We start from the raw sequence: 25,381 nt of genomic DNA, 5'->3' as shown, positions 1-25,381 counted from the left end.
ACCACAACTAAAACCATTTTGTTATTGCTTGTAAAACATCACCCAGCTTTTTTCATTCTGTCCAGCTGGTCCAATCGGAAGGCAGCAGGCGGCATTTTGTTCCTAAATGGGACTCAAGCTGCCCATGGATTGTGTGCAACAGAATTGTGACAGGGCACTTTTGATTGGTTGCTTTGTGTCATCTCCCAAAAAGCGCCTGATGGTGATTCTCCTTTATGGACATCAAATAGACATTTTTCATCTTCTTTCTACTTGTGGATAATCTAGAAAAGATGTATTTTTACTCTTTCAATATTATAACAGCCAAATTTGAATTGATCTGACCGGGTCCTTGCACTGAACAGTTGGTAGGGAACACAACATTTTAGTATTTGGCTTGTTTTAACATGAGATGATGGTTATTGGTCAAATCGATGGATGAAATAACTGTTGGCTTCTTGACTTCTTGTTGGTTTTCTTTTTATTTTACAATAATTTTTCAGACTAACATTGTGTGCTCCTCAGCTCCACAGCCTTCCGGGAAATCACAGTGACTTGGCAGTAACAGGTGATGACGAAGGCATATTTGGAGTGGACTCTCAGTTTCTTTATGCTCTCAAACCACTGGACCGAGAGAAGCAGCCATCTTACTCTCTGCAGGTATCTAGAAAAAACGTAGCTGTACTCCTTAAAAAATATCATGTGACACAATTAACTTCAATTTAAAAAATGTGTATTTTTGCATAATAGAAAGCAGCCAGTTCCCATGGAAATGCACTAAAAAAAAGAAATGGATTGAGGGCACATAACAGTGATTGCTGCAGCGCAGGTGTCTGGCTGATTTTCATTGCATGCTACTCTGTTGTTATGGTTTCCTACAGAGGCCACTTGGGACATGTGTGAAAATCAAATCAATGTACGGTCACTTCTGTATGTCACTGTTGTTGTATATATTTATATGTTTAGAATGACATTTTATTTGAAGTCACAACTCATGCAAATATACTGAATTCCCATTCTTCAGTCTTAAGTCAATGTCAAAAGTAAACTTGGTGAAGAAAATGCTTGCAATATCAACAACGGGGAAAAGATGAATTCAAAAAAGATTTCTGCCAAAATGAAAAGAACAAATCCATACAGCAAAAACACGTAATTTTTTTTTCTTTAGTGGGTCACAACTAAATAATATAGTGGGCCAGATCGGGCCCCTGGGCCTTGAGTTTGACACCTATGATGTAACATACTGCACATAGTATAAGTATACATACAGTATACTGTACATCGTATAAGCACAAAGTCTGATAGGCTGCGAGCAGGATACAGCTTGACACCAGAGTACATTTGGTTGCTTACTGTTATTCCAGGATCTTCCAAAATAGCATTTATGACACAATTGCCTCTCCCGTTTATCTCATTGGAAAAACAATACAGAACATTCAAATATGAACCAAGGGCAACAGTGTAGTGACAAAAGTAAGTCTGGTCTTGATATGACATAAAATCGAAAATTAAAAAACAACTTTGGGATGAATAATTCGCAACAATTTGTGAAAAACCATGTGTGACCTGAAGGTCCTTAAAGTGTCACTGGCATCCCTATATGCAATGAAAAATAGATATTGTAATGAAAATTACATCTAATCTTATTGACTTCAATGTCTATACAAAAAAAAAAAAAACTATGAGCGGAGAGCGTGTCATTCATGTGCAAGGTTCAGGAAGTCTCACTCGACATTCAAGTGGTAGCCATATTGCCTGCTACATCATTTACATCTGTCATAATGGGACAGTCACCCTTGAGAAAACACTGTGCCACCTGCTATGGGAGACTAGCAACAGAGATTTTTGGATTTTTCTGACAAACCTTCTGACACGGAAGCTCTTTTCGAAGAAGAGAACATCTCACAATCGAGTGAAGTGACCGGGGCAATATTACCCTATCGTTTCCAGCCATATTTATATGATATGCGGATCACTTCTATCTAACAACAGACTCCCCAACAGTATGTGCCCAGACACCGGTGGCCGGTCCGTGTGTGTGTGGGGGGGTCCTTTCTCTTCCCACACACAGCCAAACCACCTCCCACCCGATCCACCTCCGCGACACAGACAGATGAACAACGCTGATGCTCTTGGCAATGAACAACGCCGTCGTTCCCCCCAACTATTATTTTTTTAAATAGCTCTATACACACCTGCCTATCATTTGGAACCCACAAAGCTCTCGTCCTTTGCACCTCTGCAATCCATTTTTCAGGACGAACCGGGTGTTTTGGAAACGTGTGGAGAGTGAATCCATCCTCCAGAGTGTTGGAGCAATATCCAGCAATACAATAAATCAGCATTTTGGCTAACAAGCAGGAAAAAGCAGCTACTTTCTCGCCAGTAAAACAGGTATAAGCACACAAAACCGCCAGTGTGGGCTTCTGGAAAAAACGTCACTTCCTGCTTCTTCTCCAAAACGAATGCCTCGAGAGGATTTTCATCGGGGGGGATACAAAAATCTATATATGCCAACATCATGACATGTGGTAAAAAATTGGATGGGTCCATTCCGGCTGCCTTTTTTAAAAATTAAAACATGCTAAAAATCATGTCATACGTGTCAGTAGGACTTTAAAGAATATACAGTATGATCATCATTTGATCTGTTTCTGGGTCTTACAAGGTGTCCTTCAGAATGTCTGGGCAGCAACAGAGCTTCACGGTCGAAGTGTGCGTCATCGACAAAAATGACAACGTGCCAACTTTCATTCAGGAGAGCATGAGGGGCAGCGTGCAGCTGGGGCTTCTTAAAGGTAAGAAAGCCTTACGGGGCTCATCTGGATGACGCTACAAAGAAACCTACCGATTCTGCGTGAATGTGGTATTTGAATATCTCCTTTTTTGTATGATGCATGCGCATGACTCACTGATGACACACTTCAAGTAGAACAGCAGCCGTTAGAGCCCATACCTCGGCCGAGGCTTGATTGACCTGTATGACTTCATCATCATGAAGGTCAAGCCAGTGCTGCGCCATTCTATCTTTGTAGGTGTTTGTTCATGCGCACTACAGATTGGGCCCAACTGCCACACACAGGATTTTTTTTTCCACAATCGACTGGATCTCATTTGCATTTTAGTGTACTTTAATGTACATACATTCTAACCTTTTACAATAATTTGCTCTCAATGAAGGTAGTTACTAGTTGGTTTTCAGGTGCAGATTAATTTCCAGATTATGTTACTTTGAGGAGACAAGTGGTGAAAATCTTTTTTGACAATGTAGCCACCACTTGTGGCCCTCAGGGATCCCCTTCATGCAGGTGGAGGCGCTGGATCGTGATGACCGCAACACTGCCCACGCTGAGCTGCGTTTCCGCCTGATGGAGCAGACACCCAGAATCCCCTCCTCTCAGATGTTCTTCATTGATTCCATCAGCGGAGAGGTTTCCCTTACCGAGGATGGTGAGTCCTCAGAAGTTCAAAATTAAATTTTCATATGTCGTATGTCCTAACCGTAAACCTTATTCATTTCCAATGACTCGGCAAAGTAAGATTAAGATTTACTGTAGATTAAGGTTAAAACACATTGAATGTCATTTAACACCGACATTGAATTTTGCTTGCACCATCAACCAGGAGCCTCAACACTGGACCCTGAGATGTGCGGTAGATATAAACTATCAGTGATGGTGAAGGACATGGCTGGGAAGTCAAATGCGTTCTTCACCACCGGCATTGTCATTGTTGAAGTGACGGGGAATACTTGGGCATCACCTGACCCTGTACGATTGCAGGAGAATCTTCCGGGCCCCTATCCCATCCCCATCTCCCAGGTAAAACACTTCCAACCCTCGTCAACATGTATGCTTGCTGATATACTTTTATATTAAACGAATGAAACACTCAAGCACTGCAATATTCAAGCTACTTTCGATACCTAACCTGATGAGCGATATCCACACACTATACAAATTACACCAGAGAGTTTGTGCATTTCCATTTATAATATCTTTCATCCATTCATCTTCCATACCACTTATCCTCACTGGGGTCACGGGCGTGCTGGAGCCTATCCCGGCTGACTCTAGGCAAGAGGAAATATACACCCTGAACCGGTCGCCATCTTATCATAGGGTACATAGAAACAAACAGCAATTCACATTCACATTCATCCACACTTCCTTCATCGACGATTCAGTGAGGCTGTCATTGTTAGGGTCATTGTTTTTGGGATGTGGTAGGAAACCACAATATCTGGAGAAAACCCACTCAGGCAGAGGGAGACCATGCAAAAACCACATAGATGAGGCCCGATTTGAACCCGGGTCATTTGAAATGTGAGGTGGACGCTCTAACCAGTCATCCACCGTGCTTTATAATATTGTATTACAATGAAGTCAAATGCCAATAACCTGGATGGAGTCAAGTGGCATCACATTCCCGCTTGCTCTTTTTAGGTCCTCGCAGCTCTCCCTAAATAACCAAATGTTGAATTATTGATGTTGTTCAAATGCCATGGATCCTTTCAGCTGAGTCACTTTAAAGCAGAATTATCACTTACTCGCCCTTTCTACTACTGGGTGCATGTACGATACCACTTTGAGGGATGTTTTTTGAATTCAAAATTAATTTCCTTCCATTTATACATGTACTTTGTCTACTTTTCTGTTTGACGTGAAAAAGATAAAGCAACATGTAAATTGAATTTCTCCTTCATTGATCTTCTTTAAATGAGTAAAATAATTAACTGGGCTGTAATTGCATACGTCATTCCATCAATTCATTTTTTTTCTTATTATTTTTTGGTATTCTATCCTCCCAAGAAGGGTTGCGTCAGGAAGGACATCCGGCATAAAAACTGTGCCAAACAAATATATGCGTTCATCTGAGATGTTACACTGTGGCGACCCCTAATGGGACAAGCCGAAAGAAACTTACCCTATTTTTTGGTATCCTATCAGCTCCGAGCTGATGGCTGACTATTACCTGATCCCACAACTCCTGCATTTACAATCGAAAAAAAATCCAAGCTCCTTGATATTTTATTGTGTTGTTAAAATACCTATCAGTAATGTTTTGTTATTTTTGGGAATTTCATGAGAAACTGGATAACAAAACACACGCACACACAAGCACTCCTACACGCGCACACACACAAGCAAAGCAGTCATTCAATGGAGTTCTTCCAATATTTCAGCAGGTTTTGAATTCTAGTGAAAATGACAAAACCCTCCCTCCTCCTCCTGCTTTCTGTCTCCACCCCCACACTTGCCCTCCGCCTCTCATCTCGGCTGTTATTACAGCCCCTTCCACCCACTGAAAGTGGATGGATCACAAATGTAGGCACTTTAGATTTTCATCGGCACAAATAATTGCGTCTCATTTAGATTTGCCAGTCATCAGGGTTCATTGTACACCTTCCTTCTTTTTTTATACATACGTGTACAAGGAAAGTAACCATATATGAAGAGTTCAGACACAAAAACAGATATATCCATTCTAGTTGTTTGTGTCAATTCTTCAAAGAATCGACACAAACAACTAAAATGGGTATATCTGCTTTTGCATCTGAACTCCTCATACACAGTATGTAGGTTGTATTTTTCAACTGAAATAAAAACAATGATAATGATTAATGAACAATAAATGGAAAGAGAGTAAAAAAAATTTACAGTTTCATCTTACTCGCTGTCAAGAGTATGTGTAAATGGCAAAGGATCCTAAGGCAGACAGACAAGAGGAAGAGTATATATAGTATTTTAATAAACAAAAAAAGCACAATGAACATGGAAACATACAATACAAAATTACAACCAAAAGGATGATGAAAAGGCAGGTTTACACTAAACTAAGGGGACCCTGGTAGATGGAGCCACAGCAGGATGTAGTCGTCATATCATAAGTCCCACCCGAGGATATTGTCAAACTACAACAGGAAAATTGTACTCACAGGACTACTGACGGACCACTGAATTATAGACAGGTGCTTTGAAACTTGGAATACAAGAAATACGAAGGAGCAATGGCAGTAGGCAGAAGCATTAATCTCACAACTCCTTTCCAGATTGCAATAGTTTGCAGACATGTTTTAGGGAGTTTCATTCCCCAACGATCTCCAAGGGAACTGAAAGACAATGAAACGATAATGAATAGCAACACCGTCGGAACATAACAGCCCCCCCACACACACTCGAGGGACAGGTGTTCTATCTGGCTTCACTGGATGGCAAGAGCAGAAATCACGAACAACAACCCTATCAAGGATCCGGGAGTGAGAGATCCAGGCGCGCTCCTTGGAACCATAACCATCCCAGTTGAGCAGGTACTACATGCCCCTGCTCCTCCTTCTGGAATCCGATATTGCCTTTGCAGTGTACGCAGACTGACCATTAATCACCCATGGAGATGGCGGAGGCACCGCTCGAGTACTCAGATGGTTAACAGAGACAGGGTTGAGCAACGATACTGAGAGTATTGCGTGACCCTTAAAAGACGGGCACAGCTTGAGCTTCATACCAGCAGGGTTGACTGAGTCTTCTTCACACCCCAAGCCAACTGCAGGTATCGTGTAGAAAGCCATAGTTTTTGTCCAGGGTGATACTATGATGGCAGTTTCTTAGGAAAGTCAGCAATCAGGCGATTATGAGGCGTAGTATGGCTCCGCGCCACCCTTGCATCCGACCACACCCAATGTGCCAGATGAAGATGGACCTGGATGGAAAAATTCCTGTCTTTGGACTGGAACACAGTGGGTTGATAAGACATACGCAGACTCAAACCTTTACTTGAACTTGACCTTTCTGTGGCCAGGCAGATGCATGACTTGTGGTTGTATTCCACCCAAGGGAGGTGAGCTGACCACAAAGAGGCAAAGACAAAGGCAATTGGCAAACAAAATGTAGGACAGCTACCAGGTCTTTATTGGCATGCTCATTCCGGCCTTTTGTCTGGGGATGATATCCAGGTTAAAGTTTGAATGTGGCCAAACTTGGGTCCTCGGTCAGAGACAAGATCAAAAGGAAAGCCGTGAATCTAGTAAACGTCTTTGACAAGGAAGCGGTGTTCTGCATGGCCAAGGGAAATTTTGCGATGGAATGGGCCGTCTTGGCAAAGCATTCCACCAGGTTGAGGATCAAAGAATTGCATTATGACTGAGGAAACCCAGAAATAAAATCCAGTTCCACATGAGACCATGGACAGGATGGGATGGGAAGCGAGCAATGCAGCATGTGTGTGATGAAATGACGTGTTTGACGCACAAACCCAGCATGCAGAGATGAGCTCTCTAATGTCTCTGTGCAGTACCGGTCACCAAAACCTCTGAGCAAAAAGAAAAAAAGTGCCTCACTCCTGGATGACATGCTACCTTGGAAGAGTACCCACACAGTTAAACCCCCTGGCTTAACTGGGAACAAAGAACTTGTCTGTCAGGCATCATGCTTTATTCTCTGTATATGAAGTACCCGAGTCCGCCATTCGGCAATGGGCCTTTTATACTGGTGACAACTCGAGTTTTCATACATGCTTAAATGAATTTTGCTCACAATGATTGCCAGTTGTGATCAAACCAATATGTGACTATTTTTCATAAAAATCCAGCGTGTTTGCATCTATATTTGTGGTTGTGGCGGCTTATTTCATTCTGTTATTTAATGCAAGCCTTAAATTTCCTGCCAAAAAGTGTGATTGTGGAAAGCAATCAGTAAAAGCACTTGAACTTAGTAATGCAATCTAGTGAAACGTTGAAGTGGAAGTGAGGCGTCAATCTCTATGAATGGTTAAGTCAAAGCGCTTTACTACATTAAATCACTCACTGCAAATCTTTTTTAAGCAAAATTGATGTGCACCTCTCAACATTTGTCGTAGCCACTTAAACGCTCATCAAATCCCAAATGATATTCATAACCACATGCGGCTCAACCTATCTGCATCACGCAGGATTTATAGTAGCTTTCTGTATTTGTTTCTGAATTATTAAAGCCATGAATAAAGTTGCTCGGAGCAATGTTTCACATTATGGAGTACAGGAACATTTTTATGCCCGTGGGAAATATGTGTGAGGTGAACTGCCATTAGTGACAAAAATGTGACTCGCCAGGACACTCGAGTTCTCACACCTGACTCAGAGGAACTCAGAACTTTTCTTCTTGATTAAAAAGTAATTATTTTTCTCGTCTCTTATAACAGTGAATCATCCACGTTTTGGTTCTGCTGCATTGTGGGTATTGTTCAGCCTGTTAAAGCAGAGAGCAAAACTATCAGGACTAAGTGTATTTGAATGGAAAACTAATATCAATTATTTGCATTTACAATATGTGTTATGAGGGGCCTGCAGCATTTCTGTATAAACAGATGCAACCCCAGCACAAATCATCCAGGGGAGACAGACGGAACTCCGCAAAGACTAACGCAGTGACTCTTCATTGTCCGAGGTTCAGAAACACACTGACACTGAGGGGCACCCAGCTGGGTAATGTTTCGATACAGTATATATACAAAAGCATAGCATTTGGCCGCTCATCTCCAGAGACAGTGTGACAGTGAGTTGAGGCCATACACATGTGCTTTGTGTGCATGGGCTGCACTAGCCTCCTCTCCTTGTTGGGAGCTGTTGGATTGCGACTGAGGATCTTTCAGCCCCACTGCACAGCACTCTGTCAAGGGCTGTAAAGAAGAACGGAACGGAAAATCCCCTCCAGCCTGTAACGTTAGTTTTGGCTACACTCTGTTCCACATCATTGTCAGTGCGTTCAGCTGGCTCCTTATCATGTAAACAACTGGTAGCTGTGCTTTGCACATAAGGGGCCTCTTGATTTGCTGGAAGAGTTTACAATAAATATTCACTTTTTAGAACTAATGCTAAGAAAGGTCTTATCTTAATGTGCTGTATATATTTTTTTTTAAGTTGAATAACACCATTCTTGATTGATTTCAATGGATTTTGAGTGCCAATGTGCATGTTTATCAAGGTGAAATGGAGTGGAAGCCAAGCAGAATACAGCCTAGAGGGGGAATTTCCAGAGATGCTCTTCACCGTCAGTAGAGAAGGAGTCATTTATCTCAACGCGCCTCTGGACAGAGAAACGCAAGACCAGGTCCGTACATCTGCAAGCTAGACATCTCCAGAACCTTATAATGAATGTTGTACTTATAATCAATGTTTAAAATGTGTAAACAATGTAGTGTAGCTAGATGCCTCTGTTTACGCGTCGGTAGTAATGTCACGTCAAAGCAGCATTTGAATCTTGATTTAAAAGCAAGTGCACTTAAGAACCACTTTTAAACATTTTTGAAAACCAAAAACAAACTGAAACACAAATTGTCACGATGTAGCAATGTAATTTTGGAGCTTTGAATGATCTATGGGCCTACCTGAAGCAAGTCACAAGAAGGAATCATGTCATAGCCCCTACATGATGTAATGGCATTCAACTCTGCACTGTCCACTGGACAGTTACGGTATATCAAAATTCCAATTATCACCTCCAAAGTCATTTGTGAGTTTTTTTAAACACAGTATATTTAAAGGCTCCGTCACACCATGACGTTCTGGTCAACGTCCACTGAACATTTCAATCGTTCTATTTTTCAGCATTCTCAAACGCGGATGACACATGTGGCGTGTGATTAACGTGTGTCTAACGCATGACTTAACGTGTGTCTAACACACTAAAAGCGTGTCTAACACACGATACCCCTAAAAACCATTAGCGTGTGCAAACCCGTCATTGGGGCGCGACAAGCGATTTGTCAACGTAAGACGAGTGTGTTGAGCGTGTGACCAATGGATGAATAACAACAGAAAAGCGTTTTGCTGGCGTGTAATTTTTTACAGTGGAACTGGCACTAAAACATTGGAAAGTTAGTAGTCACTTCAGTTGTTGTCGTGAGTTAGAACAGTGAGCATCATGCCGCCGAGAAGAAAAAAAGTTAGCGCGCAGACTTCAGCAACTAGCGCTGCTAGTAAGAAAGCTAAGCCTCTTTCATCACGAACAATGTGTTTGGAGGAAAAATAACAGCAGGAGGAAGAGCACGTCCGCGAAGTCACGCACCATGTGACACCCCCTGGGGACACTAAACACCTTGTAAACCCCAGTGAGGACGGTCTGACAAAGAGACAAAAGAAGCAGTGAAAGGATTGCAGGATCCTGGACCGGGCTGTTGAGGATAGTCTGGTGGAGTTTTTCTGCGAAAACGAACTGCTGCTTTCTGGATCTTCCATAGTTGGTGCTCTCTACTGTAGCTTAATATTAAATGGACCTTGCTTACAAAGCATCGGTTTATATAGCCATATGCATGGACGTTCGGGAAACGCTCGAATGACGCTCAATGGACGGCAAACGACGTTCGTTTCACTTAAGTTACACGCTGTGTGCGCTAGGGGATTGTTCAGTGGTCGTTGACAGGTCGCCAGTGAGTCGTTCACTGCAAAGCAAGCGATTAATTAACAACCAAGTAAAGCTAGAGTTACGACTGACTAACGATAGGCAAACGCATGCAACGCTCGGAGAACCTTAGTAAAACGTTCCGCGGATGTTCTTGAACGTTCAGCAGCGTTTAAAATTAAACGTTGATGAACGCTGGTCTCGGTGACAACTTTTGTGCATGTTCAAAAAATTTTTTCCGGACCGGCGTTCTCCGCCGATTCCCAGCGATCATTGACGTTCACTGGCGTGGAAACAACGCTACTCTGGAGCTATCCCGGCGATCATGGGCGACTACCAACGTTTCCTCAAACCCTATAGGACACTGGCCAGAACGTCATGGTGTGACGGGGAAATAAATAATTGAAATTTCAAATGAGCATTCTTCTCTTTGTTGAGTCAGTTCCTCATCAGCATTTTGGTGGAGCGTCCAGATGGCCGAGAGATTGCCAAGCCGGTGGAGTTACGGGTAATGGTGGGTGACGCCAACGACAACAGACCCACATTTCCACAGGCACAGTATCACACAGTGGTCAAGGAACTAGCAGCTCGAGGTGGGTAACCGCTGCTATGCTATATTCTGTAATAAACAAAAGATAGAGGCTCCAGGAAATTTTATGTGTCACAGAAATATCGGTGATTCAGTAATGACACCGTGAAATGGGAATCCCCTGTGATATAGCGATTACTGTGAATTCAAGACACTAAGACGTCTTTGTAGTTATTAAAGGATTTCTAAAACAACAACAAATGATGGGCTATGACTTGACTTTTGCTTGAAATATTTTATAAAGAACATACAGGACGCCTTTTGTGAAGTTTGCAAAATTGTGCTGTTGTGACGTTGCTCTTCTTTCCCAGTGCCGAATCATATGAATAATATAACTTTGTACAGCATTTGAATGTGTCAGTATCTGAAAGTGTTTTCTTGTCACAAAACGTGTTTATACTCTGTGGCTGTAACATTTCTAGCATTAATTTAGTAATCTGAAGAATTAACCTTTCAAAATTGTTGCTCAAAAATACAGTCTACATACCTTTGATAAAGACAAAGTAAGAGAAGGATACTGAAAAAAACATTGTTACTCCCTTGTAAAAAGCACACGGGGTTGTGACACATCAGGTCCTGCAATAAAAGCTTTTTTGGCTAGGCTTTGGCATTTATGATTTCAAGGCAAAAGTTACCGTCATCTCCAAAAGGTCTTGCAAAGACCACAGGCTCAAAATTGACTTTTGTATATTTTACATTGTCCCCAGGAACGGAAATCTTAACCATTCAGGCAGCTGATAATGACGATCCCAAGACGGATAATGTGCGGATCTTCTACCGCTTGGTCGGCCAAATCCCAGAGAGTCCTCGCGCTCTGTTCAGAGTGGACCGGGACTCGGGTGTCATCTCAGTCCAAGCAGACAGCATGGAGGGAACAGCACCGCAGTACACACTCACCATCACTGCCGAGGATGCTAAAGGTGACTGAATAGTTCTTATTTCCAGAGAGGAGTAGGTATATTCATCCCTCAAAGAAATACAGATATGAACTTTTGTTAACAATCTTCATTACATTTCTTGGTTTGACATTCATAATATACACAAAAAAAGGATTTACATTCTGTGGTATTACCTCTCACCTTAGAAGCCGCTTTACCTTGTGCTGGATGTCGTTCAGATAATTTAAACATTATCTGATTAAGTTTAATAGCTCATTTGAAAATAAAATCAAGTTGAGCGTTGACAACACCTCAAAAACCTTTGTGTGTTGAGTTAGTAAAAGTCCAATGTTTTCCTACTGTTTTGTGTCATCTATAAAAAGATGACTTTATTTAAATTTTAAAATATTACTATGTAAAGAATTACAGTAATTCAAGAGCTGTGACTGTCACTATAAAATGGATTGTATAAACAGCATGACATAATGTATGTTTTTGCTTTGACTTGCGTCCAAAATTTTGTCTTACAAGAGCTGTGTGGTGGCATTGACATAGCGCACTTCACGGCAAACAGCAATTTGGTCGAACAATTGAATCTATCAATCAAAACTTGATTTGTAAGTGCATTTCATACTGACATACAGTACATATAGACATACATACATACATCCGCACATACATTCAAAAAGTTTATTGCCACTTCCTGTTGAAGTTTACTGTCAAGCTGAACATAAAACATAAATAATTACACATATTTTAACCAAACTACATAGTGTTGCCTTGGCAAAGTCTGGTTAATTAATACACACAAATAATGCATAACAACCAAGACACACTGACACAAAGCAGAGTGTCATGATATCATTTATGTTTTTAAGCAACATATATTTGAGTACAAATGTTGTAGAAATACATGTGCATACATAATATGACAACAGACACAGTCATATATTCTTTATCTTCTGAAAAACAAACTACTGATATTACTGTGGTTTAACTGAGCTTAGTGGTGATATCTCAATTTTTTTTGTTTTTTGTTGGTGTTGTGTCGTCTCTTCACATTCTCTTGAATTTTCATTTCCGTATGTTTTTATGAATTACAATGTTAGAGACTTCTATTTTTTAATGTTGAAAAAAACTTTACAAAACTGTTTTTTGGGGGAGTTTAGAATGGATTAATATAATTTCCATTCATTTTGAAGGGAAAAGATAATTTGAGAGTATTTCGAGTGGTCATTGAACTAACGGAATGTGTATCTCAAGGCACCAGTATATTGATTTTCAAGCCAGGAATACAGTAATAATAATGATGACACCATAATGATGACTTTTCTTTGTTTGCTGATTGGGCAAGTGGGAACCACATTGCTCTGCTCCCTTATAATAAGCCGTGTAGCATCCATGGTATCACGTGTCATAATTTTAAAAAATGAAAAGACCAAAATATATGCAGTAAGAATTTCAATTGGGGACAATTCTTGTGATTCAGAAAAGACAAACACATCACATGACTGCCATCATCATGCAGCAACTTGGAAAAAAAAAACTAGCAATATTCACGTTAACATTCAAAGATTTGACGATGAACAGGAACTGAGCATTTCCCGCGTGAGTCATTCATCAGGATGAGATGGAGGCAAGATTAGGTACTTGCTGTTCCTTCCTCATCTTTTATTGGTATTCTGGCCTGACCCTGAGTCACCAATACAAGGTGTAATGATGTCCCCGGCAGGTCTAAACAGTTCATGTACTGTGGTGGTGACGGTGCAAGATGAGAACAACAACCCACCACTCTTCTCCCAACATGAGGTAAGACCAAACACATTATGTGTGAATATGTTCATCAATACTTTTGCCAATAAGGGCAACACCAAAAACCCAGACTACTAGAAGTAAGTATTTGACTGTAGAGCATGACTCTGCAGGTCACTGATCTAATTTTCCTGGCGGGGAACTAAATAAAGCATGTTCTCTAATCCGAGGCTCATGGATATGGCAACGCGTTATCTGAGTTTTATTTTCTTCTTTGTATTGCAAGTAGACAGTGCTCTTGTAATTTAATCACATTAGCCTCCTTTGGAGAGAAGTTTCCACTCCACTGATGTATTTTTAGAGCAGCCCACCATCATCCCTGCAGCGGAACACGTCATGTTGAAAATAACATCAGAAATTATTTCAGAACTGACAGTGTCAATCACAACAGATTTTGCAAGGTTTCATCTGCCTGTGTAGGTGAGCCTAACCTTCTGGCCACAAGTGAGTGTACTTTGTGTCAGATTGATTGCTCTATATAGGGTGAGCCCACCTCTCATCCAGTCGTATCAGAAAAATAGGTTGCTGTGACCCTGCACAGGCTAGATGCTCTTGATGATGGATGGTCCGAAGGCCATTAGACAGAGCGCCCACACTGCCACCCACATGTGCCACGGAACAGAAAGAGGGAAAAAAAAGTCATGATGGTTGAGTGATGCGTGGGAGAGCCATCATGCTGTGAAGTCATTCTGTTTTTCTTTCTCAGTCTGCAGTGACTCTTCAAGCCTATACTGGCATTAGGACCTAAGAAAAAGAACCCGAATGGAAAATTATAACAATGGTTCGTTAGCAAATTGGGCTTCTGGGCTCGAGTCTCAGCGGTGCTCTTCCCGTGTGGAGTTTGCATGTTTGCCCTCTGCTTGCATGTTTTTGTGTGTTCATTTTTTTCTGGTTCTTACTCTTCCTACTTTCCAAAATCATGCATGGTAGCAAACTTGTAAAACTCTAAATTGCCCAGCAGTGTGACTGAGAATGTGATTGTGGATGTGCCCATACGTGCCAAGCCTTGTGATAGGTTGCCAATCAGTAATGGGTAAAACTCAACCTCTCCCCCAAAACCAGCTGGGTTATGATGCTGCTCACCTGCAAGGCTAAAGGACACAACAAATTGACGGCTGGCTTGAAAGTGAAAAGAACCACAGTTAATCTTTCTTCAAATGTATGGCTAGATAAAATGTGAATTGGTATCACACGGTATTTACCCATCAAGTCCCAATTTTTCTGTATGTACTGTACATACTTGCTCGTGTGATCGCCACTGCAAATCTCTACACACAAACAGCGAGGTGGAAAATGGTCTCGAGTGGGTCACGCCTGAGCAGTGTAGCATTTTCCATAGCCTTGGGAAGGCAACGCCAGGCTGAAGTGGGAGCTGAGTGGTGACAGAGCTGGGTTCAGTGACCCTGCAGCTGGGGCAGCCAGATCAGAGGCATTCGGCTTCACTAAAGGACATTAGTGAGTGGCAGATTAAAAGCCTGTCTAAAATGGTTTGTTAATAAAGGTGAGCCAACACCAGGAGGGCAACGGGCCGCGATACTGGGTGGGCCCAAGTAGGTTTTGACTTATTTTAGATTCACAAAGACCGTGGCTCCGAAGGTAGAATTAAAGAGGTAGAGAAGGAAGAAAGAAAAGCCAAAAAAGTAGTTTCAAGTCAACGAAGAATGGAAAATAAAAGGTAGATCTGAGGAAAGATAGGAAGGAAGGAACAGAGGAAAAGAAAAGAACAAAGGACGGTAGGACGGAAGGAAGAAGATCAAGACAGAAAGCAATAAAAAGGAGGGCTGAGGTACAAGATGGGAAAGCAGAAACATGTTTAAGTAATGCAAGGCAGGAGGTACTGATAAAAGTAAAAGAAACAGATGGGATGGAAACTAGCAAAGACGGAAAGTTTTTAAGGATGCGTGAATAAAACGTAGGCCTGAGGGTATAAAGAAAAGAAAAATGAAAGGTTAAAAGGAAGGAGGGAGAGAAGAGGCCAGAAGGGAATGTAGGAACAAAAGAAGGCAGAAAATGAGATTTTAGTGGAAGAAGGGCAAAAAGAAAGATTTCAGAATAAAAAAAGTAACTCTGAGAGGAGTCCATATGGAAAGATGGCAGGAAATAAACAGTAAATGTAATCAAACAAAATTATTTTACAGGCTTTTAACCCACCCTGTACTGTACAGTATATGGCCAAAGCTACAATTACACCTACAGTACATGAGAAAATAAGGAGATCCCTCTTAACTGAAAAGTCTTACAAATTGATTTTGGAGCCGATCTGTCTGTCTTCTCCATTTGCACAGAAGAAGACTTCATTGATACTGGACCTGAGAAAGGCCTGGCTCAGTTAATCTGAAAGGAGCTTGGTCCCTTAACTGTTCCCACAAACGCTAGAACCAATAGAATTATCCAAAACCGATCATGATTGTGAGCTCACTTGACTTGTGTTGGGGGAAATGTCACTGAATAAAACTTATGGCCAGTAAAGTGTGATTTTTATATACAGTGATGCAATTTTCTGCACCTCCCCGGCAGTATGGACCTTTCCACATTCCCGAGGACGCTCCAGTAGGCACCACAGTGACAGCCATGCTGGCGGGGGATGCGGATGTTCGAGGTGGAGACAGCTGGCAAGTGAACTATCGTTTAGAGTCTGGAAACGAGGAAGAGGTCTTCACGTTGTTTACAGACAGGCAGACCAATGAGGTTTCACTCGTCCTTTCAAAGGTAAAGATTCATCATATTCTTTGCCTTTGTCTCTTTGTTCAGCCGTATCAATATTAAAAAGTTTGCATAAATCATGGATTCCTATCCAGTCACATTTATACGTACACTGTATTGATTATAATGGATTTATTTCTTTAGTATTTATGATCTCTCTGATGACATAGTCTGGTCTAATGCAGTATTTCCACAACAAAAGAAACAAAAAGAAAAACATTCCTTTTGGAAAGAAAACCCCTAACTATGTGTCTGATCCAAAGTTTGTTCAATAGTTAAGTTTGTTATCGCCACACCCCAGTATGGTCGCTCAGGATAATCTTTCAGAAATGTCCTCGAATCAAATTGACTTTTTTATTATTATTATTATTATTACTATTATTGTATGTGTGTACCTCGCTTAAGGTGAGCCCTGTTGACAATGGAATCTTTTAGCCCAGTAAATGGGTTTCAACTGCACAAAAATAAATGTCTATAAGTCCAACTTTTGTTGTTTTTCACTGTGATATCAAGCAACTCTGATTTGTTTTGGTTTCATAGGTTAAGGATTTGATTTTTGCATATTCAGTTGTTCTGTAAGCATTTTAACTCATGATGTGGATACATGTTATTTGTTAATTAAATTTAACTAAAAATACATGTTTCACAAGTAGAGCCCCAGCGGAAAAAGATGCGCCCTCAAAACTAACTTTAATTTATTGCGTCACCGTCTGAGGTCATTTCCGGAAGGCCGACACTTTTCATTATTTGAAATCACACTGTTCACAGCCAGGGAGAATAATTAGATTGTATGTGCAGAGAATAATAGCAGTTAAGCACACAGGCAATACGCCTGGAGTTTGAGAATGAGGAGTGATCGGACGGTGGATCTAAAATAATTTGGTTGACATGGAAATTAATAGGTCACTTCAGATGACTCATAATAATAAAATCCGCTGTGGAAATGGTTCAGCAGCAATTGTAAATGTCTCGCCGTATACCACTTGCACTGGGATGAGATATACTGTAGAGACAGCCAGTCGCCTTGAGATTCACCCATCAAACGTGTGTAGTTTTTGGCTGTTCGGTGGATTCAGTACTTGGAGAGAACCCACACATGCAGAAATGGAATATGCAGGAGTTACACAGGAGGACATTCCAGGTGGCAAGGTGAACAAACAGCTGCAAAAAATATATATATTTATTGTTGTTTTTCCACTTTGTTCAGTATACTCAAAATGCACTTATTCGTTAGTGATGAGTGACTTTCAAAAAACATTGGCTGACATTCAATATATTCTGTGTTTTAAGATATTTTTGACATCAAGTATAAGCCATTGTGGACCGGAGTCGCTTAGATGACTGTATTCACAAGATAGTGGTGCACATGTTCTGATGTGCTGATGCACAATGAGTAGTTTGATGCGTCACTTCCAGTCAGTGGCAATTACCCACAGGCCCCCCGCCAAAGGTCTGTGCTCTCTCTCCCTGGCAACAGAGACACACTCAGTACGAGAAACCTGATGTCAGACAGCACTTTGATAATGTCTTGTTTCATAGAGCTCGTCTTACGGGACTGTATGCACGCATGTTTGTGCGCAGAGAAAACAAATATTGGACTCAGGTAAGAGCGCTGTTACCTTACATCAAAATGACTCAAATGAAAGTAAAACATAGTCCTCCAAATATTTATAAGAAAGTATTCAGTGGGGGGAGGAGGGGATCTACTCAAGAGTAACTGGTGAGTAACATCTGATTTTAAACAATAGAGTATGAACGGTAAATGAAATAAAGAACAATAAAAGATGTGAGTCCACACAAACCTGCCAATATTTTGACTTTTAAGTGCCCAGACACTCACAATACACTCATTCGGGCCTACAGAAACTGTGTGTGCGTGCAAGAGAGAGAAGATTTCAGCATGGCTCGTATCACCAAGAAGCATGTTTGATGCAATGACTTATGAGCATAAAATATGGCTAATGTTGCCAGATGCAGTGCCAAAACAACCAACATCTGTAACTTGGAAACAGCAGCCTATACCGATGTCAAATATGAAATCTAAAAATAGATCACACATGCAATAATGGATAAATAAAAGAAGTGAGTGACATATCAATCGTTGTAACAGCGTATAAATATCAATTCTTCACATATATACGCGAGTAAAAGTAAAAACTGATATGGTGTATTCAAACAACTCTGACAGGTGGATTTTGACCAAAATCTTACTTGAGAAAATGTAGTGCGTTACTACCCCCCACCCCTTCCAAGCCTCTCTTTTCCTATTCCTTTCCATCCAGGAGTTCCATGGTTTTTGATGTCCCATTCCCTTTTGTGTCATTGGTGCACCCCTCCTTATGACACTAGGAAATATTTTTGCCCTTTTCTTACTTTTATGCCCCACACCTGCTGTTGACTCCCCATAAAAGTTTGAAATAAATATTTGTTGTTTTTTTTAATTTAGCAATTTACTCCGATTTGAAAACTTTTTTTTTAAACTGCTATCATCTGTCATCTGCTTCTTGTCACGATATCCTGGTGCACATCCCTATTCATTCCTGTCATAACAGTGAAATAAATTTGCACTTTTTCCCCACTGTTGTGCCCCTGGTACAATTTCCCTATGACTCCTCCACTTGGTTGAAGTTACTTGCGAAGGTGGTTGGCATAGTGAGTTCATTTTTTTCCACTTGAGAAATGTCATTTTCCTTTTAAAAATGTGGGGAGGAAAATTGAGCTCCATGCATGTGACCTCCTCTGCAGTGTTCAACGCATCCAATTTTGTGATCATAATTTTGAGGAACATAATTTCCCTCTGTTTGCGCAGGTTATTGACTTCGAGCGTGAGAGCGAGTACATCCTCGTTTTAAGTGCCCAGAACCCAGTAGCTCTTGTCCGGGGCCGCTACGGTCCTTCATCAACGGCAACTGTATCGATCTATGTCGATGATGTCAATGAAGGTCCAGTTCTATCTCAAAGCCATTATGAGGTGACGGTCAGAGAGGGTGAAGAACCCGGGCGGGTTATTGCCACAATCAGAGGCTACGACCCTGATTCACACCCAATTAGGTAAATCTCACGCTCCCTAATCTGACAAAATGATCATCATTGTGGCTCCACAGCGGTGTGTGTTTTTCTTTTTAGATATTCTCTTCAGGGAGACACCAAAAGGTACTTTTCAATAGGAAAATATTCAGGTGAGCTGAAAACCGTGCAAGCATTGGACAGAGAGGAGAACAGCACATACACAATGGAGGTTATTGCTGTGGATGGACGTAAGTTGGATTTCATTATTAGTCATTACTATACCGCAATGCATTGATTGAGTCACTAAATAACGAATGATAAAAATGATAAATAAGCACTGAGAACGCAGTGCACTTCTAAGGCAGAACATCCTTGATTTACAGTAGATCACTGAGCAATACACCTTCACAGATATACTGCATACATACATTGTCCTGTACTTGTTAGTTTTTTCAAATCTGCAGTACTTATGTCATGAATAATGCATTTATTGATATGTTAATTGTATCAAGGAAACTCCTCCTTATCTGCGTCAACCTTGGTCACGGTACAAATTCTGGATGTGAATGACAACAGTCCAGTGTTGGTGGGTGACTATTCCTGGAAGTACCTGTGTACACCTCGCTGGGAAGACCAAGCACTGGTGCTGGCTTCGCGGGATAGCGATGGCCCGCAGCACGGGGGGAGACTCAACTTCTCGCTGAGGAGCGATGCCGCAGTCCGGCGCAACTGGAAGCTCACTCCTATCAATGGTGAGGTGCACTGGAAATGACAACGGCCTCACAAAAAGCCGAACCACTCGTTCTGGGAGTGTACAAAGTCTGGTTTTAATGTCTCACGTACCAAGGCGAGAAATAAACACTGTACAAGCATAATCTGATGCACATGCACAAACAGACAAATGGGACTTATGGTCCTGACCTTTCCTGTTCTCAAAATAGCCCACGGATGTGAAAATAGTGTAAATAGGTCTCTCTGTAGTATGTGCACGTTGAGTAACTGGCAAACAGCCCAACACATCACTACCTTTTCCAACTACAGTTAGGAGGTCACAATTGAAAACTCACAAATTAATGTAATTATATTCTACTAGGGGGCACAGTGGCGCAGCTGGAAAGCATTGGCCTCACAAGTCTGAGGACCCAGGTTCAATCCCAGCCAACCTGTGTGGAGTTTGTATGTTCTCCCCGTGTGTCCATGGGTTTCCTCTGGGCACTCCGGTTTCCTCCCACATCCCAATATGCATTAATTGGACACTCTAAATTGCCCCGAGGTGTGATTGTGAGTGTGACTGTTTGTCTCCATGTGCCCTGCGATTGGCTGGCAACCACTTCAGGGTGTCCCCCGCCTCCTGCCCGTTGACAGCTGGGTTAGGCTCCAGCGCTCCCGTGACCCTCGTGAGGATAAGCGGCTCAGAAAATGGATGGATGAATGAATATATTCTACCAGAAGAAACCTAGCTGATACTATGCCCATCCATTTCTGTCTGTAGTGTAAGAGTAACAGTATTTGTGATCTCAACATGGACCAAAACGGAATCTCATGCTTTAGATTTATTTATCATGTTCCAATATTTTTTTTTTTTTTTTCATTTTGAAGACACTGGTAACGGTATTGTGCCTTATTGGCAGAGCCTTTTCTGTGTAAGTGAGATAGCAAGTGTTGACTGGATTGAAAGGCTGAGGGGGACACATGTTGGGTCTCTGGAGTACCTGCCCACTCATCAGTTAAATATGGTATTTGTTGCCTATTACTGTGATGTCACAATTTGGCAAATTTATAAATAGCATTTCACTGATATGTTAAGATATCTGGGGAATCTTTTAAATGCTGAAAAAGTGCACAATTTGTCTCTTTCAAGGTAAAAAATTTCTAATCGATAAATCATTAAATAAAAATACAGTACACAACAGTGCATGCATAAAAATAAAAAAAATGGAATTTGTCAATTCTTCCATCCATTGAACTACATTTTTTCATGTGACATGTATTCTACAGGGTGGCATGGTGGCTCAGTTGGTAAAGCCTTGGCCTCACAGTTCTGAGGTCCCCGGTTCAATCCTGGACCTGCCTGTGTGGAGTTTCCATGTTCTCCCCGTGCATGCGTGGGTTTCTCCAGGCACTCCGGTTTCCTCCCACATTCTAAAAACATGCAACATTAACTCTACTCTACTCTACAACTCTAAATTGCCCCAAGGTGTGATTGTGAGTGCAGCTGTTTGTCTCAATGTACCCTGCGATTGGCTGGCAACCAGTTCAGGGTGTACCCCGCCTCCTGCCCGTTGACAGCTGGGATAGGCTCCAGCACTCCCCGCAACCCTCGTGAGGATAAGCGGTGAAGAAAATGGATGGATGGATGTATTCTACAGATTCTTTTCACTGCAGTAGCACAAAATTAATTACTTAGGTAGAGAGGGTGGTCGTCTTGCTACTCCATGTCTTGGCTCCCGCTTACTGGTGCTGAAGTATACCAAGTAACACACTTGAATGAGACCAAACTAGGCAATCGCAAACAAATACGGTTGGTCACTCACACACGCACATGTTGTGTTTGACGTATTGTGTTCTATGTGGAAAAATAGTGTGAAAAAGTGTTTTCATACACTGCATGTTATTGCAGGGGTCACCAACATTTTATAAAGTAAGAGCTGCTTCTTGGTTGTTTGTAATGCGAATGGCTGCCAGTTTGACACACACTTCAGGGAAAAAAAGGTGATCAAAATTTAATTATATGTTGTTAATAATTAATGATATTCAGCTATATGAAGACACTGATCATGTAAATTATTTCTCCCAATAATCATCAACAGTGATTTAATAAGACAGGACTCATACGAAACAGTAATTCTATCAATCACTGAAAATGTTTTAGATTTTCTCATGATCACGTCCCCATTCCTAGGAAATCACAATTTCCTGTCAGTGTCGCACGGTGACTCAGCTGGCAAGGCGTTGGCCTCAGTTCTGAGGACCCGGGTTCAATCCCGACCCCACCTGTGTGGAGTTTGCATGTTCTCCCCCGTGCCTGCGTGGGTTTTCTCCAGGCACTCCAGTTTTCCTCTAAACACTCTAAATTGCCCCTCGGTGTGATTGTGAGTGTGACTGTTTGTCTCTATGTGCTCTGTGATTGGCTGGCAACCAGTTCATGGTGTACCTCCCCTCCCGCCCGTTGACAGCTGGCATAGGCTCCAGCGCTCCCTGCGACCCTCGTGAGGATAAGCGGCAAAGAAAATGATGGATGGATGGGAGCTTTGTAATACATTAATGTCGTAAACACTTCAATACAAAGCAGAAAAGTTAAACAGTGCAGAGTTATTTTAGAACAGTATTGTCTTTAAATGGTTTCTGCATGGCAGTTCAAATGCTAGATCCTATTTTGGAAGGTTTAAGTGCTTTGGTGGTATAAAAACTACTACAGTTTGCATAAAACCATGCTTATCAAAGCTCCCATAAGGGAGATTTTCCATCCATTCATCCTCCAGACGGCTTATCTTTTGTTTTTGTTTTTGTTTTTTTAAGAAATTTGCCTCCAATCAGTCACAGCAACGCTGTTTCATTCAATCCCATTTTGATAGCCAAGCTTTGACGTGTGCATCAGTGTAATCGTGGTACCAGGATAACATGCACTGACAAAGGTTTTTTTTTTTTGCTTTGGAGCACATGCTTCTGAAATGTGTTGATTTTCTAACTAATTGTTTTTTTTTTGTAATTAATTATTAATGGTTAATGCATCAAAATCCATTCCCCATGTTTTTTATTGTAGACAGTTATGAGCACCAGACGGGTGCAGTACAAGAGGACCATTTATCACATGATTATTACATCATTTTCCTCTGATGTATTCCATCTACTACTTCTCCTCCCCCGTTCCTGTGCGTATTGATTGTGCTCATCTGTAATTACAAATTGCAACCGAACTGCATAATTTCTTTGCCATCATCAACTGGTTCTTTCCAGCTCATTGAGGCTAAAAAAGGAATCGTGCAGAAAGTGTTGCACCTTGTCATCAATGGCCGCTTTTTTTTTTTTTTGGTCAATGTGCCCATTGATGCACATGAGGCCCCACTTATGTCTGATTTTCGCTCGCAGTTAGCGGTCATGACTCATCTATTATGAATTTGTTGCTTTTCATGTGTTCAACCTTTGTCATTGTAAAAGCTTACGAAACAAACCTGAAATAAGTCGAGGCACATATATAAAACTGGACAAAGAAAAAAAAAACAAAAACAAAACATGTAAACAGGATTTAAGTGCCGTGCAGCTCTTGTTCTGACTGACAAATGGAACATGAAGGGGGTTGATGGTAAGGTGCAAGTGTAAGAACCTCTGATAAGAGTTCAAACAACTTGATAAATGCTTCTCTTTACAGGGCTCGTCTCACGTCATACAGCCAGCTGTGTATTTTCAACTGATTTGCACAGATAAGATAAAGAGCCCCACTCCAGCACACGCTTCAGAAGTGTATGGGTGTAACGTCTCTAGATAGGAAAAGTTTTTGGAGGAGAGACGGACAGATTTTAGTGCATTTGTGTGTGTGACTGTGTGTTGTACACCTAAAGTGTGTTGTCCCTTAATGTAGAAGAACATTTCTGAGGTTATTGATACAATTTGGCTAAGTCACAATCTCTCTTATGGTTCATTATGTCTGGAACTTGAGGTCAGGTACTCTGTCTCAAGTTCTTCCACACTACACCCACGCAAGCATTATATTCGGACTTTTATCTAGTCTCCAGTTACAGTCCATCAGTTCTGTGCAATTTTTCTGCTCAAAACACACTGCAGAACATGTCATAGATACATTTGTCATTTGCAGCGATGGTCCAAAAGTACATTAGTCTTTGCAAGTCATTTATTTTCTCTCTCTCTCCTCAGATACTCACACCAACCTATCCCTCAACACGCCATATCTGGCCCCCGAGGTTTACACTGTGCCCTTCACCATCTCTGACAGCAGCTCACCTCCCAGGAGCACCTTCATTAACTTACCAGGTAGCTAATAGTTACAGCTATAGTTGGCCACCGACAGCCAGCGAGGTTATAGATGACAAGAGAGAAATCAACCCTGTGTGCCAGATCAGCATACAGCAGTTCTGTTCTGGTGATGCAGGTGAACTCCCATTGACATCCCGCTGGCCCTTTCCATTCTTTTTTTTTTTTTATTATTATTATCATTATTTTAACTTTTCACGTGCCGCTACCTCAAATATGTTAAAGAGATGAGAGAGGTAACTGGAATGCCTGTCAACTCTTGTTTTCTAGGTTATCTCACACACTTCTGCAAATTTTACATAAAGCATGACAGGGAAAAACATTTTTGTTCTGTAGAAAAACTGCATTTTTGATATACATGACTTCTAAAGAATGAACGTTGAATCCCGAGCATTCCATGCAGGTACTATATAGCATGTGTTGCAGCCAGGTTCCTCTTGTTTCAGTGACAGTGTGTCCTTGCAACATCAGGGGGAACTGCAAAATGGCAGCCAAGCAGCTGCAGGGCATGCCAACTATCCAGTCTGCAGTGGGCATTCTGCTTGGCACATTTGCAGTTGTAGGTTGGTATTTATTTATTTACCTTGAAAGTGACAAGTAACGTCACAATTATTGTCAGATAAAAATACTCTATTGTTGATTGATTTTTTTTTATGGTTTCCTCCTAGTCTTTCTATATTAATTCAATATGTGACATTATGAAATGGTTAACAATCTCATGTTTTGCTACCGTCCTTGGGGGTGTTTTTGTACTTTTTTCAATTAGGAACAATCCTCGTTGTGGTGTTTGTGCGACTGTCCTACCAGAACCCTAAACAGCCAGGTAACACCAACCAGGAGAGAGTTCCTTTGAAAATGTCCATCTAAACATGGTGATCAGCATCAGTTGCATTGATGGAACCATTCTGCTTTCTGAAAGTGATACTGCATTTCAAGCTCTGACGTTATGTAAAACTGTGTTTAGGTTTTAGGTTTCACTGTGTCCAGTGGACATTACAATGTTTGTTCTATATTTAATGCCATTTTAGCTTTAGTTGTTTAAACTTGTT

The 25,381-nt window shown here is 41.3% G+C and overlaps 1 protein-coding gene across 2 annotated transcripts; it reads left to right on the top strand.

Moving 5' to 3' along the window:
• The first annotated feature begins 244 nt into the window (after positions 1-244).
• cdh16 (cadherin 16, KSP-cadherin) lies at positions 245-25,381 on the top strand. Of its 2 annotated transcripts, none has more exons than XM_061814243.1 (16): positions 245-347; positions 505-639; positions 2,648-2,777; positions 3,271-3,429; positions 3,604-3,800; positions 8,937-9,062; positions 10,795-10,945; positions 11,649-11,861; positions 13,552-13,628; positions 16,149-16,340; positions 19,144-19,385; positions 19,461-19,591; positions 19,856-20,095; positions 24,216-24,332; positions 24,779-24,895; positions 25,099-25,381. In XM_061814243.1, exons 3-16 carry the CDS (start codon positions 2,660-2,662, stop codon positions 25,197-25,199), a joined length of 2,181 nt encoding a protein of 726 aa, XP_061670227.1. In that variant the 5' UTR covers positions 245-347; positions 505-639; positions 2,648-2,659; the 3' UTR covers positions 25,200-25,381. The 2 variants fall into 2 exon arrangements, with proteins under 2 accessions (XP_061670227.1, XP_061670228.1); XM_061814244.1 differs by having other exon boundaries at positions 24,804-24,895; positions 25,099-25,229.

The sequence above is a fragment of the Syngnathoides biaculeatus genome, chromosome 3 (assembly GCF_019802595.1).
Source record: "Syngnathoides biaculeatus isolate LvHL_M chromosome 3, ASM1980259v1, whole genome shotgun sequence".
Lineage (NCBI taxonomy): Eukaryota > Metazoa > Chordata > Actinopteri > Syngnathiformes > Syngnathidae > Syngnathoides > Syngnathoides biaculeatus.
Note: the sequence above shows the minus strand (reverse complement) of the source record. Positions and strands in the feature narration are given on the sequence as shown.